The 13,902-nt window shown below is 35.1% G+C and overlaps 2 protein-coding genes and 1 long non-coding RNA gene across 3 annotated transcripts in view; 1 reads left to right on the forward strand and 2 right to left on the reverse strand.

The window, feature by feature from the left end:
- LOC125838268 (transcriptional corepressor SEUSS-like) overlaps positions 1 to 13,902 on the reverse strand; it is a 44,105-nt gene that overhangs the window by 23,043 nt on the left and 7,160 nt on the right. The window lies entirely within an intron of this gene.
- LOC125838269 (transcriptional corepressor SEUSS-like) overlaps positions 1 to 13,902 on the reverse strand; it is a 43,853-nt gene that overhangs the window by 23,043 nt on the left and 6,908 nt on the right. The window contains exons 6-9 of the mRNA XM_049517349.1: positions 11,364 to 11,461; positions 10,115 to 10,208; positions 9,393 to 9,462; positions 6,825 to 7,796 (exon numbers count right to left, since the gene is read on the reverse strand). Coding sequence (XP_049373306.1) covers positions 6,829 to 7,796; positions 9,393 to 9,462; positions 10,115 to 10,208; positions 11,364 to 11,461 — 1,230 coding nt within the window. The 3' untranslated portion in view covers positions 6,825 to 6,828. The remainder of the gene's footprint in view (positions 1 to 6,824; positions 7,797 to 9,392; positions 9,463 to 10,114; positions 10,209 to 11,363; positions 11,462 to 13,902) is intronic.
- Positions 1 to 13,902, forward strand: part of LOC125838270 (uncharacterized) — a 45,998-nt gene that overhangs the window by 22,079 nt on the left and 10,017 nt on the right. The gene's annotated exons all lie outside the window — the stretch shown is intronic.

The raw sequence follows: 13,902 nt of genomic DNA on the forward strand, positions 1-13,902 counted from the left end.
CACGGGTCCCATATCTAGTATATATATATATATATGTTTATATATATAATTTTATAATATATAAAAATTATTATAATAATTTTATAATGACGTAAAAAATTAAACTTTAAATCCTAAATTTGTCTTGATTATAATTCCTCGATAAGTAACCATTTTTTACTTTTACACTAATTTCTTTTATTGTTCTAGTTAATAAAAGGGATAAGTATCTGAAAAATTATCTCAACTTTGGTCGAATTTGTTGTTGCGATACTAAATTTTCATGAGGACCTATTACCTCCCTAGACTATTTAATACCGTATTTTAAACATATATATTTGTCCACGTGGACATAAAAAATTATAAATAATAATGTGTCCACGTGGACACATATATACCTTTAAAATACACTATTAAATAGTTCAGGGGGTAAAAAATACGGTATTAAATAGTCTAGGGAGGTGATAGGTCCTCATGAAAGTTTAGTATCGCAACATCAAATTCGACCAAAGTTAGGATATTTTACAGACCCTTATCCCTTAATAAAATATAAATTACCTTATCAATTATATACTTCTTTAAAATTTCATAAATAACATTTGATTTTCCTGATCAATACAAGAGGTTATATGAATTTGAAGTAAAATACTAATAGACCTTCGTTGCTCTCTTTTTTTTTTTTTTTTCTTCCCGTTCTCCCAGCTCATTTTCTTCCCTTTGGCCACACTAATAAATTCTCAAAAAGATTTACATCTCCTTCACTAAATTTGGTTATTAATTTAATTGAATGATTTTATAATGAAAAATGCTTTATCTATCTCAATTTATATGAATCACTTTTTCTTTAATCAATCTAAAAAAGAATGACGCATTTCTATTAACAATTTAACTTTAAAATACTAACTTTTTCATTAATAAAATAATTTATAGCCACATAAATATTTATCACTCATTTTAGACCCTAAATTTTACAAATGTTTATTCATTTCTTAAATTTTGTATCAAGTCTAACTAACTCAAGAGAGTGAGTATTTCACTTTGTACTAAACACCACCCAAATGAATCATATACTAAAAAAAAACACCAATGATGTATTATAACTTACTAAAGTTCAAGGACAATACCTACTAAAATCTCTCTTCCCGAAAAAAAAAAAGCAACTTTCACATATAGCAAACATAAAATTCATATTTGTATGTTATAGCAAACTTTACATAATTGCGCTCCATAGCAAACATAAATATGTATATTTCGCTATACATATACAAAAGAAAGCAATTGTATAATCTGCTTTGGTATACATATACAAAAAGATCAATTGTATAAAGTGAGAGAAACGAGTGAGCGAGCGAGATCTGGGAGAGTGGCGAGTGAGATCTGGGAGAGGGGAGAGAGGAGAGAGGAGAACGAAAATATATGTATATATACAATTTTCACACATTTTATACATTTGCGTTTTTGTATAAAGTGAGAGAGCGAGATCTGGGAGAGTGGCGAGCGAGATCTATGAGAGGGGAGAGAGAGGAACGAAAATATATGTATATATACAATTTTCTCTCGCTTTATACAAATACAAACACACTTTATACAATTTGCGATTTTTGTATAAAGTGAGAGAGACGAGTGAGAGAGCGAGATCTGGGAGAGTGGCGAGCGAGATCTGGGAGAGGGGGACGAAAATATATGTATATATACAATTTTCTCTCGCTTTATACAAACACAAACGCACTTTATACACTTGCGTTTGTATAAAAAACGAGAGAGGCGAGGGAGAGAACGAGAGTGACGAGCGAGATTCACCAGAAGAGAGGTTAAATAGCAATAGTTTGCAATGGGGTACAATTAAATCAAACTATATTTATAGCATTTAATTTGAATTAATAGTTTGCTATTATATACAATTTTTCCAAAAAAAAAACTACAATTGATGGAATATACGGTGAAGCCCGTGGCACGGGCCCAATATGTCATTGACAGTAATAGAAAGAGTAAATTATAATTCAAAATTTGGTATCGTAAATGTTTGTTCTTTTTAATGTGCGGTGAAACATGTAATCAAAATTTGGTATTGTAAATTTTCGTTCTTTTTAATGTGCGCTGAAACATATAACTGTGTAGAACTCTCAACTCAATAGCTCAAAATTGGTTGTTGTTGTCTTTCATTTCAAATAATTTTTTTCACAACAGAAACAATGACCAACTAAAATAGTAACTGCAATCTGAGTAAATAGGTGTCTCTCCACGAATATTCCTCGTCCTCCTCCAACCTGAATAAATTTATTAGATTAGTTTCTCAGATTTTCATAAAACATTTGAACAAATCAGTTATACAAAATAGGGCAAATTAACAAATAAAAAGTTCATGATGATCCTGAGTAAAATAAGAACAGAAAATACAGGCAATCATTGATAGCTATGTATTTGTGATAATTTCTACTGCTATCACTGTTAAAAATTAGCTCTCAAAAATTGATACAAAGTGTTCATAGTCAGCTAGCTGTCTACGAAAGAAACAAAAAGAAGATCAATAAAAACCTGCAGAATGCGAAGACGAAAGTATTGAAATCTGTATCAACTCAACTATAACTTCCTAACTTGATTCTCTTTTCACAACGTTTTCAAAGAGGCATTTCTAAATAAGCGAAGATCAACACAATCCTAACCAATGGAAAGTCATTAACAACCCCTGCGGCTAAGAACTGAAATTGAGATTTGAAAAGAAGAAAAAATTGTTAAGCCCATAAACAACAACAATGAAAGTGTAGAAAATGAATATTATTGATTCTGCTGAAATAGTTGATCCAATCAAGTATGTAAGAAGAGGTATGAGTCAATGAGTTCACAGTGCTAGAGAAGTTCCGAAATATCACTATTTTCCAAGTTAGACATCCCAATATTGCAATAAGCAAATGAGGCAAAAAGTCAGAATTAATGCGTATAGAATCTAATCTAGCTAAAGATTGGAGAAGGTCACAGAGAAAATATAGCAACCACACAACATGCTCTTGCTTTGTAGGTTGTTAATAAATCAATTTTAAAAAGAGAAATGGACCATGCCAGATAATTGATCGAAGGAGATGCTCATCATAAATCCACCAAATATAAATTGACGAAAAACCAGTAATCTTAAGCAAATAGTGAAACTCTCGAATACTTGGTAGACAAATATTCTTTCAACAAAAGTAACAATTGCATATCAAAAAAAAATTGGTCGAAAAGGACTTAATACGAAGCAACACACAGCAAAGTGAATTATTACAGAATCACACATCAGGATCTAAGAGAACATCACACAATGGACTTACTGCCTTTACAAAAGAATAGAAACCGCTTCAACACTAAAAATATTATAAATTTGAGAAGAAATGGAACAATCAGAGAAAGCAGAGAGAAAAGTAATACAATAATATCTCTTGGTTAGGTCTTCAGAATTATCAAAGAGTTCGAAAGCAGGGGTCTTCATTTCAAATGGGCTTTGATAGATCTTTGAAATTGGAAAGATGCTCAGTCCACTCTCTTTTCTATCCAGTTACAGTTACAATAGTATTCTCGCGACACTTATTTTGAAGGCGCCAACATATTTTAAGGGGCCACAACGAAGAACGACATCTAGTATATCTGCAAGTAAGAAGTAATCAAATATAATGATGTGTACACATGTATGCAATTGTATATATGTTATGCGTAGTAGTAGTTATTAGGAGTAATATACCAATTTCTGTAGTTGGAGCAGAAAACATAGTAACTATGTGATCTTTCAGTATGGTCGGTGGTGGCAGTGGCTTTTCATGCTCGTCAGTAAGGTTGACACGTTCAATTATAGTTTCTCCATCATCAAGTACCCAATAGAATTTGTGAATTGGTCTTCCATATGAAGTTGATGAAACTTCAACTCTTGCACTGGTAATCAGATATGTGTTAAAAGAGTTTTAAGTTTGTCAGCATAATTATCAATATCAGCAGCATACATAACTCCCCTAATTTGTTGCTCCTGTAAAGTGTTGTAAATATTAATGTCTATATTGATGAGACTAAATTATATCTGCATACAAGTTAACTGTTATCATTATAGGTGTAAGTACCTCTTCGTCTTCCAAAGTTAGATTTTGGAATCTGAGTTTTTTCTCTGGGCTTACTCTTCCTCCACTCATGTCCACAATTTGGACTTTACATGTCCAATCTGCTGTTTCGGTTGTTGTTATTAGATCGATGTTCAATCTTAGTGCCATATGTCTGCTAGGAAAATAAGTTTATCAACAATAGCGACACGAAGTATTGTACAAATCAGCCATATAGCATGGCTTCTCGAAAAGGTTCATCAAATCAAATACTTATTTGGTGAAATTTTAGAAAAAATAGAAACATGCAAGTTGAATTTTTTTGCAGAAATCAGTAAATCCATAAAAAATTAGAATTTAAATTTTCAATAGACTACATTCGAGGGAGACAAAGGACAGAGAAAAGTCATCCACTACTCACCCATTTACAATAGAATAGTAATGAACCGCTAACAACATTAAAGATCCGTCGATCAAATATATATCATAACTACAAATTCAACATCAACAAAGAAACTGAATTTGTCTATTGCATGAATAGAAATGCCATTTCGATTTTTCCCACGACTGAAAATTGGGGAAGACATTGAAGATATGAACTTTCATTTTGATTTACCCATTTGTTCAGAAGAAATTTGAATGGAAAAAATCAAATTTTCAGCCATGTGTTATCCCTTATTTAGAAATGACCCATTTTGATTTTTTAAAAATATTTTCAACTTCAAATTTTTATTTTTTTCATCCCGTTCCTCGATCACCCACCCCCCTCTCCGGTCACTCCCCACCCCCCAAAAAAAATTGAGTTTGTTTTTAAAAAATATTTACAAATTCAAAATTTCATTTTTTCACCCTACCCTCGACCCCCCACCCACCTCCTACCCAGCCCCCCACCCACCCACCCTAACCCCAACCCCCCCCCCCCCCCCAAAATAAATAAATAAATAAAGTTTGTTTTTAAAAAATATTCTCAACTTCAAAATTTCATTTTTTCATCCTACCCTTGACCCCCCCCCCCCCCACCCACCTCCTACCCAGCCCCCCTCCTCCCCCACAAAAAATTTAAGTTTGTTTTTAAAAAATATTTTTAATTTCAAAATTTCATTTTTTCTCCCCTAGAACCCCCACCCACCCACCCCCTACCAGCCCCCTCCCCAAAAAAAAATAAAAAATTTCAAGTTTGTTTTTAAAAAATATTTTCAATTTCAAAATTTCATTTTTTCACCCCTACCCTCGACCCCCACCCACCCACCCCCCTACCAACCCCCCCCACCCCCAAAAAATAATTTTAAGTTTGTTTTTAAAAAATATTTTCAACTTCAAAAATTCAATTTTTCACCCCTACCCTCGACCCCCCCCTTCACCCACCCCCCACCCCCAAAAAAAATTCAAGTTTGTTTTAAAAAACTATTTTCAATTTCAATAATTATTTTCTACTCTAGTAAAAATAAAAGATATTTCTCAAAAATATTTGTCATTCATAAATCAAACACTAAAATTCTTTTCCGAAAAATATTTTCTACTCACCAACCAAACATGAGAAAATAAGTCAAAAATCAACTTTTTTTCCAGGAAAACATTTTCTAGGAAAACATTTTCCTTCATACCAAACACACCCAACATGGTGTCAATTGTGTGATGCATAAAAAGGTTCTCCTCTGAACTCTATATTTTACATTACCTGCATTCTTTTCATTACATTAACTTTGTGGGACGTGAGATTTTTAACTTTAGTGATTCAAACTATATAAATTTGTTAAATGAAAAATTGCAAAGCACCCCAAGGAAATGAATCCTAATTATGGTGTGTCTATGCTGCCGTTGCCGGATGATCTCTCTGGAGTTGCCGGCACTTAGAGACGCCGGAATATATTGCCGACAAGAATATATATTGAGATTTTTCTTCATTACTAGTATCCTTACAATAGCATCGCTCCCCTCGCAGTTCAATAAAAGAAAAACACTGCCACTCCAGAAAGCCAATAACAAGTTACAGATGATGGCAACAAGAGTAAAGTGGGACAGCCTCATCAACGGGTTTGATTTTTTCCAGCAAAAAAAATGAGCAACTGGCTCTTTCTACTTTGTCAAGCAATTAGAACAAACATCTGTGGGTTAAAAACAAGGCAGCATTTCCTAATCAACGGGTTAATAGAAATACTTCAAATCATGCCCCTATGAAAATTCCAGTGCTAAATCAATTCCATCAGATATACTTCATACTAATGGATTTACTTTAATTTCCCCAAGCCTCATCCTAATTAATTTTTCCTGTCAAGCCACTCCAAATAAGCCTAACAGAAAGACAAGTAGGAAGGAGAGAAGAAATGATGATTGCACCGGTGCCAATTCTAGCAGTTCCTGGAAGCTCTACAACAGAATCCCAACTATATACAACCGCATGCTCTGGAGTGGTGGTGGAGATGCTGCACGGTAGGGGCAATAGCTCAGCCGATACGTACTTAACAAATGCCTCCACATGGTATAAACAGATTGAATGCAGCAGTCCAATAGCCAAGTCCCTCCCTGAATGTCCCATTCAAGGAGCAGCTATGATAAACCAGGCAAAATCAAGTTAGAAGAGAGTACACTCTCGGATGAGATAACATTTCATCTGTTAAGATGCCACACTATACATTGTCCTTCCCACTCAAATCAGTACAGAAGGGCAAGCTTTGAAGCCACTTCTGCTTCAGCAACCGTGGCTACTCTCATCATGAGAGGCAAACTCATCAAACGATCTTTGCAGCACAAGCAGCAGAACATAGACTAATAATTGCCAACCTGGACCTTTTTAAGGAGATGCTTTCCAGTCAAACTGCAGGTTGTTAAAACCATTGACTGCTTCTAAACCACTTAGCAGTTGGTTTCCCAGATCTTGTTGTTGTTGACTCATATTGCGTTCTCTCACCATTGTCATGCCCACTAACCCATTCATGGCTGAAGGGTTATAACCCAATGCAGCTCGAATTCCATTAACCATTGCAGCTTGGCCCAGTCCATTGTTCATACTCCCAAATCCAGAACCAACACCTGTACTGTTAGCATTGGCTGTCCCATTCCTAACAAGGCAATTGCTTCCATTGAGAAGGGAATTATTACTTGTAGCCAACATCCCATGCCCATTTTTTATATCATTCCCAATCATACCATTACCTACCATGCCGCCGCCACCACCGAGCTGTGAAGACATCATCATTTCATGTATAATCTTTTGTACAGAACTCTGAGAGTCATTACCATCCACGTCACTTGAATGGGCTGGTTGCTGAATTGAGATTTTTGGGGAATTCGCAGAGTTCATGTGTTGCACTGATGATAAACCACTGTGTGAAGCTTGTGGTGGATTGTTGGATGACGATGGTGTTGGAGGATGGAATTGAGAAGAGTTGGGTTGAGACTGAGGCATTATACTTGAAGAATTGGGTGAAGGCATTTGGACAGCATTTCCTGAGTAGGTACTACTTCCACCATTCACTGGATTTTGTTGCCTGGGGTTCATGGAATTTTGGTGCAGTAGTCCAACAACAGTACCACTAGACGAAGTAGCAGGTACTTGGTTCACAGAGTTGTTAACATTCGATATACAATTGCTCAAAGGTAGTGGCAGTACACCAGGCTGTGAAGTTGTCTTATGGTTCGAGCTACTGATTGTTTGATGTGTATGTTGCTGCTGCTGCTGAGTCTGATCCTCAGTTGATTGAACTGTACCTTGTACTCCAGCTGAAGAGCCGTTCCTACGAGGAAACTTAGCCAAGCTCTCTGTAAAATTAAGAGTTGGGCACAATGTGAACTGTAAGAATAACATGTAAAAGATAAACGCCAGGACAGATAATCAAATACTATATGAAAATAAATAAAAAAGTTCATCACGTGCAAGTTGAATATCTACCCCAAATTATCGATTTAGCACACACAAAAATGGCCCACTGACACACGACGCATCATAGGTTGAGAGGATAACACTGGGCCAGACATAAAAATTGATTAATGATCAGTTGAGCTCCCACTCATTTACCCCACAAATTAAATTTTGTTAGATCACCACTTGAACTTCATGAATGATGGGGAAACACTTGACCACTTGAACTTCATGAATGATGGGGAAACACTTGACCACTTATCCGGTCTTCTGGAATTTAAATGTTACAGCAAACTACCAAGTACAAAGAGGTAGCACTAAGATATAAAACACCAAATCCTCATTATTGAAAACGACAATACACCAAATCCAGAATGCCACTAGGAATAGTGATATATTTCGGGGTAAAAGAGAGATTGATAAGAAATTCAGGGGGAAAACTGTGCTACTGGATCAATGAGCACCAGCGAGCAAATGAACTATACATTATGTCCAATATAAAAGTGATCCTTAGTTTGCAAGAGTTGAGTGTCCTCTCTATTCACCCACATTCATGCATATTGCAAGGCTCAAGCTATTACATGACAGTTATATTACCATATTGCGAGGCTCAAGCTATTACATGACAGTATATTACCAACAAATTTGACTAAAGATGCCGCGGAATCTGCTTTGCATCATGGATTCTCTACTCAGATATGAAGGTTTCTATTTTCCATCCCCAGAAGCAATTTCACGGTATGAGCAAAATTTACTTCAAATGGCAAATCTTCTTTCTTTTGCTCCCCCTTAATTTGCTCTCTTCTTTTTCTTTTGGTTGGCTAAGAAATCCGTTGTTTCATCTTCGAAACTCAGGATAATGATCCTAATCCTCTCTATATAAGTGTCATTCTTTACTTATCAAAAGAAGATAATGGGCCTAATTCTCTACAGTTCACCTTAAACCAAACTTGGAGCAACAGTAGCCTACCACATCTCGTGTTGTACAATCTTTCCCATTGAACCAAAATCCCGGGACACCTTTAAATGACAATCAGATGCCTCTTTGTGAAATACATTCTGATCTATACAACACTAGGTCGATAATGTCTCGAAAAACGTACGATCTCTTAGAATGTATGTGGGGCTTAGCGAAAATACGACATAACGGAAGGAAAAAAAAATCTTCTAATGACTATCAACAATTAGTTGCCAATAAGCTATGTTAGTAGGCTTCTTTAGTTCCACTATTTCCTTTTCCTTGAACTGAGGGATACAGGAAACAGCCTCTTTACATCCCAAGGTAGGGGGGTTAAGGTCTGCATATGCCCTACCCTCCCCACACCCCACTTGTGAAATTACATTAGGTATTTTGCTGTCGCTGTATACAACACTAACTCGCAGGAAAACAACCCCATCTATCCTCCTATTTTAAAGAGACATTAGTTTGTCACAAGGTCAGTAAATTTGAACTGTGATGTAAGTTACTATAGAAAGGTTAAGTAGGTTGAACTTACCCATGGGTCCAGTCCCTGTTTCCCTGCTATAGTCTATCAAATCTTTCATGCTATTAACCACTTCCGATATCTGCAATCCACCAAGAACACAACACATCCATAGTTAATCACAAGCCTCTTTTAATTGAACAAGTATTATAAAACAAACAAACCATTATTTGACCAGATGTTATCACACAAAAGCAGCTTTATATTTGGTTCCAAAATTAACGATTATAGAACATTTGAGAAGTAAATAAACTGAATTAGAAGAACCTAAAACCAAAAACCTTGAGTAACCGCTAGAACAAACATTTTTTGAATGAATTCAATTTCTGAAAGAAAGACAAGAATTACCAACAGTTGGAAAGAGAAAAGCTGAAGCATTATACATGAGTTAATTACATGCGTTATCAAAAGGAATTTTCAAAATCCACAACATTGACAACCATCTATAACCTGCTGGCTGTTAAGAGAATTGACTTTGTCTCCGTTTTCAAGTCTGCTCTGAAAACAGCGGGACGACATATGGAAAGAAATCAACTGAAGACAGGTTGACAGAACTAAACTAATTGACTTTTAAATCAGACTAAAAAGAGAAATGCATAAGCTGGCCAAGACACTTAATAATTAACTATTACAGTAGCTACTGAAACGAAAACCTGCATAAGGGACAGAAAAGAGGGAGGGAGGGGGGGGGGGGGGGGGGGAGGAAGCTCTCTATGTCAGAACTAGGTACATACCTGTAGGCATCTCACATATCTCTTTGTATATCCTAAATCATTTACTAACGGAACTTCCAAAGCTTTTGCTAACTGACGAGCTGAAGCAACAAACCTGAAGCGCAATTAGAAGTCAAAAACTCACACAACTAAAGCTAAATAAAGGAACACATGATGGTAGCAGCTACATAATCTTAATAAAATCTCAAGAATCAAGGAATCTCTAAACATAACTTCACAACTGAATGTTTACATGGATCACTTGTGACTTTTTCAAAGGGAATGCATATCTTTACATTCGCTTGCCCCACCTCCTCAAACCACTACCCACAGCTCCTGATTAATGTTAATTCCATGGGAAGAATATTTATTCCTCTCCCTTTTGGTAGGACCAGACACCATATGATATACCTAGCTCCTACCCCACCCCCCTCACACACATGTCACCATAACACTGAGACGAACTAATTGGAGAAGTTGGATGAGCATGAGAGGACTAGAATTTAAATCAGCACTCACGTGGGTCACAGTCAACATCCTCAACCCACACCCCAAAACCATGACACTCCGAAGTTCAACTTTCGATTTAACAAAAAAAATTGTATGAAAATAAGGTAGACAGCCATGCACCTAAACACACCATTGTGGTAAAATATTTATTTACTAGACATTCATACTCATGTTTAAAGAGCTTGAGCTTCTAAGGTTCAACAGTATGACAAATTGACCATACTCCATTACACCAAATTCTAAGCTACCTCATCCAACAATGGTAGACAAGAAAATGTGTACCTGGTAAATCATTGACTCAAATGACAGTAAGTTTCAGCTTTAAGAAAGTTATTGGATTGCCAAAAGCTTACTAGGGCAACTCATTGGTAGAACATCTTACCTTAGCATGGAGAGGCTAACCTAAGCTAAAAAAAAGCGGGCAACAGCACCAGTAAAGACCACAAAAGCTCAATGCCAAAAACAGAGCAATATAAAATGTCAATTACGAATAGATCCTATCTCATCATCACTGCCCACTAATGACGGCGATCTAATAATTGACCACGGCTACCTCTTAATAAAGAGGATTAGATATTTAAATAGAAATTGCTAGGTAAAAACTACCATTAAACAAAGTTAGTCTAATGCTGACCTCTTAAAAAAGAGGGTTAGATATGCTAAATAGAAATTGTAATGAAACAAAACCATCAAACAAAGTTATGGAACATTGCCAACCCAATACTTGGAATAAACACCTTAATGTAAGTATCTGACTTACATATTGCAATTAACCTGCAACTCAGAAACAGACGCACTAGATGATGCATTTTGGGTGGCGGCCTGGTACTTTTGAGCTGCAGCACCCAGATGACTAACCTGTACAGGTACAGCATATCAAAACAATAAAAGGCAAATCAGAAATGATTCAATAGCCCCCTACCTTATATGCAACATCAACTTTCAAAGCATATATGCTAAAACAACTAGATGCCACAGAAGTACGATCAAACGCAATAAATTGAGAACTGCTTCAAAGAGACATCCTGAAGTAGAAAACCAGATCCATTCACCGTAAGTGTTATCAAAAGCGCAAAAAAGCTCTAAAGTTCGTTGGGGATTTAAGCGCAAATGGAGAAGATATATATATATATATATATATATGTAAACGGACCCAGTATTGTCATTAGGGGTGTCGATGGTTGGAGAAAAAATATAATTATGAGGTTAGTAGGACTAGAACACACAACCTCAAGGAATTTTCACAACACCGTAACCACTAGACTAAACCTTTAACTTGTGTTAAGAGGTGTCAATACTTGTATTTATATTGATTAAACCAAAATTTGACCTCTATATACAAAGTAATTTTCCAACGAAGGGGTGTCAAGCGACACCCCTTTCTGCCCCTGTATAGTCCAAGACTAATAATTATAAGCATGAATAAAGAAATATATAGACAAAGAAATTTATTGCTTTTACGATAAAGTGAAATATCAATGGTTTAGCAACGCCTCTTCAGTAAATGCTCATTCACACTGGTCATTGTGCACAAGATCTCTTAAAATATTGTACTAACTGCCTAAAAGAGAAAGATTTATACTCACGCATGTATACAAGTATCAATTTCATATATGTGTACACATGCATGCACACACTTATATACAAGTTCTTCAACGGACCTAATGTGTGTACCAAAACATGAAAAGCAACATGAAAAACCTACATCTACACTGCTCAAACTCTTCAAAAATGTCAATTGGTGCGTGTCGGATTCTCCAAAAGTAGTACATTTTTGGGGATATGACATGAGTGCAACATCGAAATTGAAGAGTCCATGCAACTTAGAGTTACGGAACAAAAGCCAATTGATCTATTAACATGCATACTTAATTAGATGTCACCTTCAAATCAAACGCTAAAATTGTTAATTGGCGCACACAAAGAGACTGTTTGACTAAGCTACTAAAATTTGTTTATTTTCAGAAGCATTTTCTTTAAAATAGCTTTCCAAAAAAGTATTTCCGGAGAAACACAATGTGTTTGACAAGTAGTTCATTTTAAAAGTGTTTTTTCAGTATTTGATAAGCAAATCGTATAAGGCTAATCTTTATTTATTTTTTAAAAGCTTTTGAACGTCAAATTACAAAAATGGCCAAGTATCGATGCACATTTATAATTAAGATATTCTATAGAGAAAAATATTTTAAGTATCAACAATCAAAGACTGTTAAGACTTGTACTATTATTTAATTAAAATAAAAATACATATTAAAATTTTCAATCAATATAGTACATATAGATAAATCAATGAAAACATTAAATATTAGTATAATGTTAATATGATAATTTGAATATACTAAGAAACATTAACAATATATATTAAAAAATCATTCCTCAAATTATATCATCATATATGGGGTTTTACCACAAAACTAAGTAAAATCATTCACACAACGAAAATTCACTACGATATATGAAGCATATTAGTAATTATTAATATTACTCATTTTAACAAAGAGATAAATAAAAGACAAAGAAAACTCTTACATGAAATGCATGGATACTAATATTACGAGTCAAAAGGAAATGAGATATTCTAAAACTAGTCATTGCTTTCTTCTATTTTTATTTTTAAAAGAAAAGGAAATCGTTGTTCTATAATAAAAAAGTAATAACTTAATGAGGGGATATGATTGATAAGTATGTGTTTGTTGAAGTGTGTGACCATCTCATCTAAAAGCTTTAGCTTAAGTTCTTAAAGAGAGCACACTTTTATTAGTTAATGATACTCTCAACACGTCCCCTCACGTGCAGACCTGTCTCTTTTTCATGGGCTAATCACATGGAAATCCTTTTTAAATTTGGGTGGCAGTGAGATTCGATATCAGGTTCTTTGCCTGTTCTGATACCATGTAAAAGTGTGTGACCATCTCATCTAAAAGCTTAAGTTGTTAGAGAGCACACTTTTATTAGTTAATGATATTCTCAAGAGTATTGATGGTAGGGATATTTTTCTACTTCCACCTTTTTCAAGAACGTGGAAATTTTAGCTTCTTCCCAACAATAGAAAAACTGAGTTTGCTGCTACTCAAAAGCACTTTTACTTATTGGACGAACACTTCAAATTTTGAAGAAAGTGCTTTTGAGCTCTAAGAAACTTGCCCAAACAGGCACTAATCCATTCAAGTAACTCATCATACCAAGATAATAGTTAAAGCCTGAATCCTGTACTTGGTTATTCAAAAATGAGTTTTTATCATATGCATTTATCAGATCCTAGTTCACTATACACACGCTTAAAATAGGAAAAAAATTAC

Source organism: Solanum verrucosum, unplaced genomic scaffold (assembly GCF_900185275.1).
Source record: "Solanum verrucosum unplaced genomic scaffold, falcon-dt-bn FXZP01000079.1, whole genome shotgun sequence".
In the NCBI taxonomy this organism is placed as follows: Eukaryota; Viridiplantae; Streptophyta; class Magnoliopsida; order Solanales; family Solanaceae; genus Solanum; species Solanum verrucosum.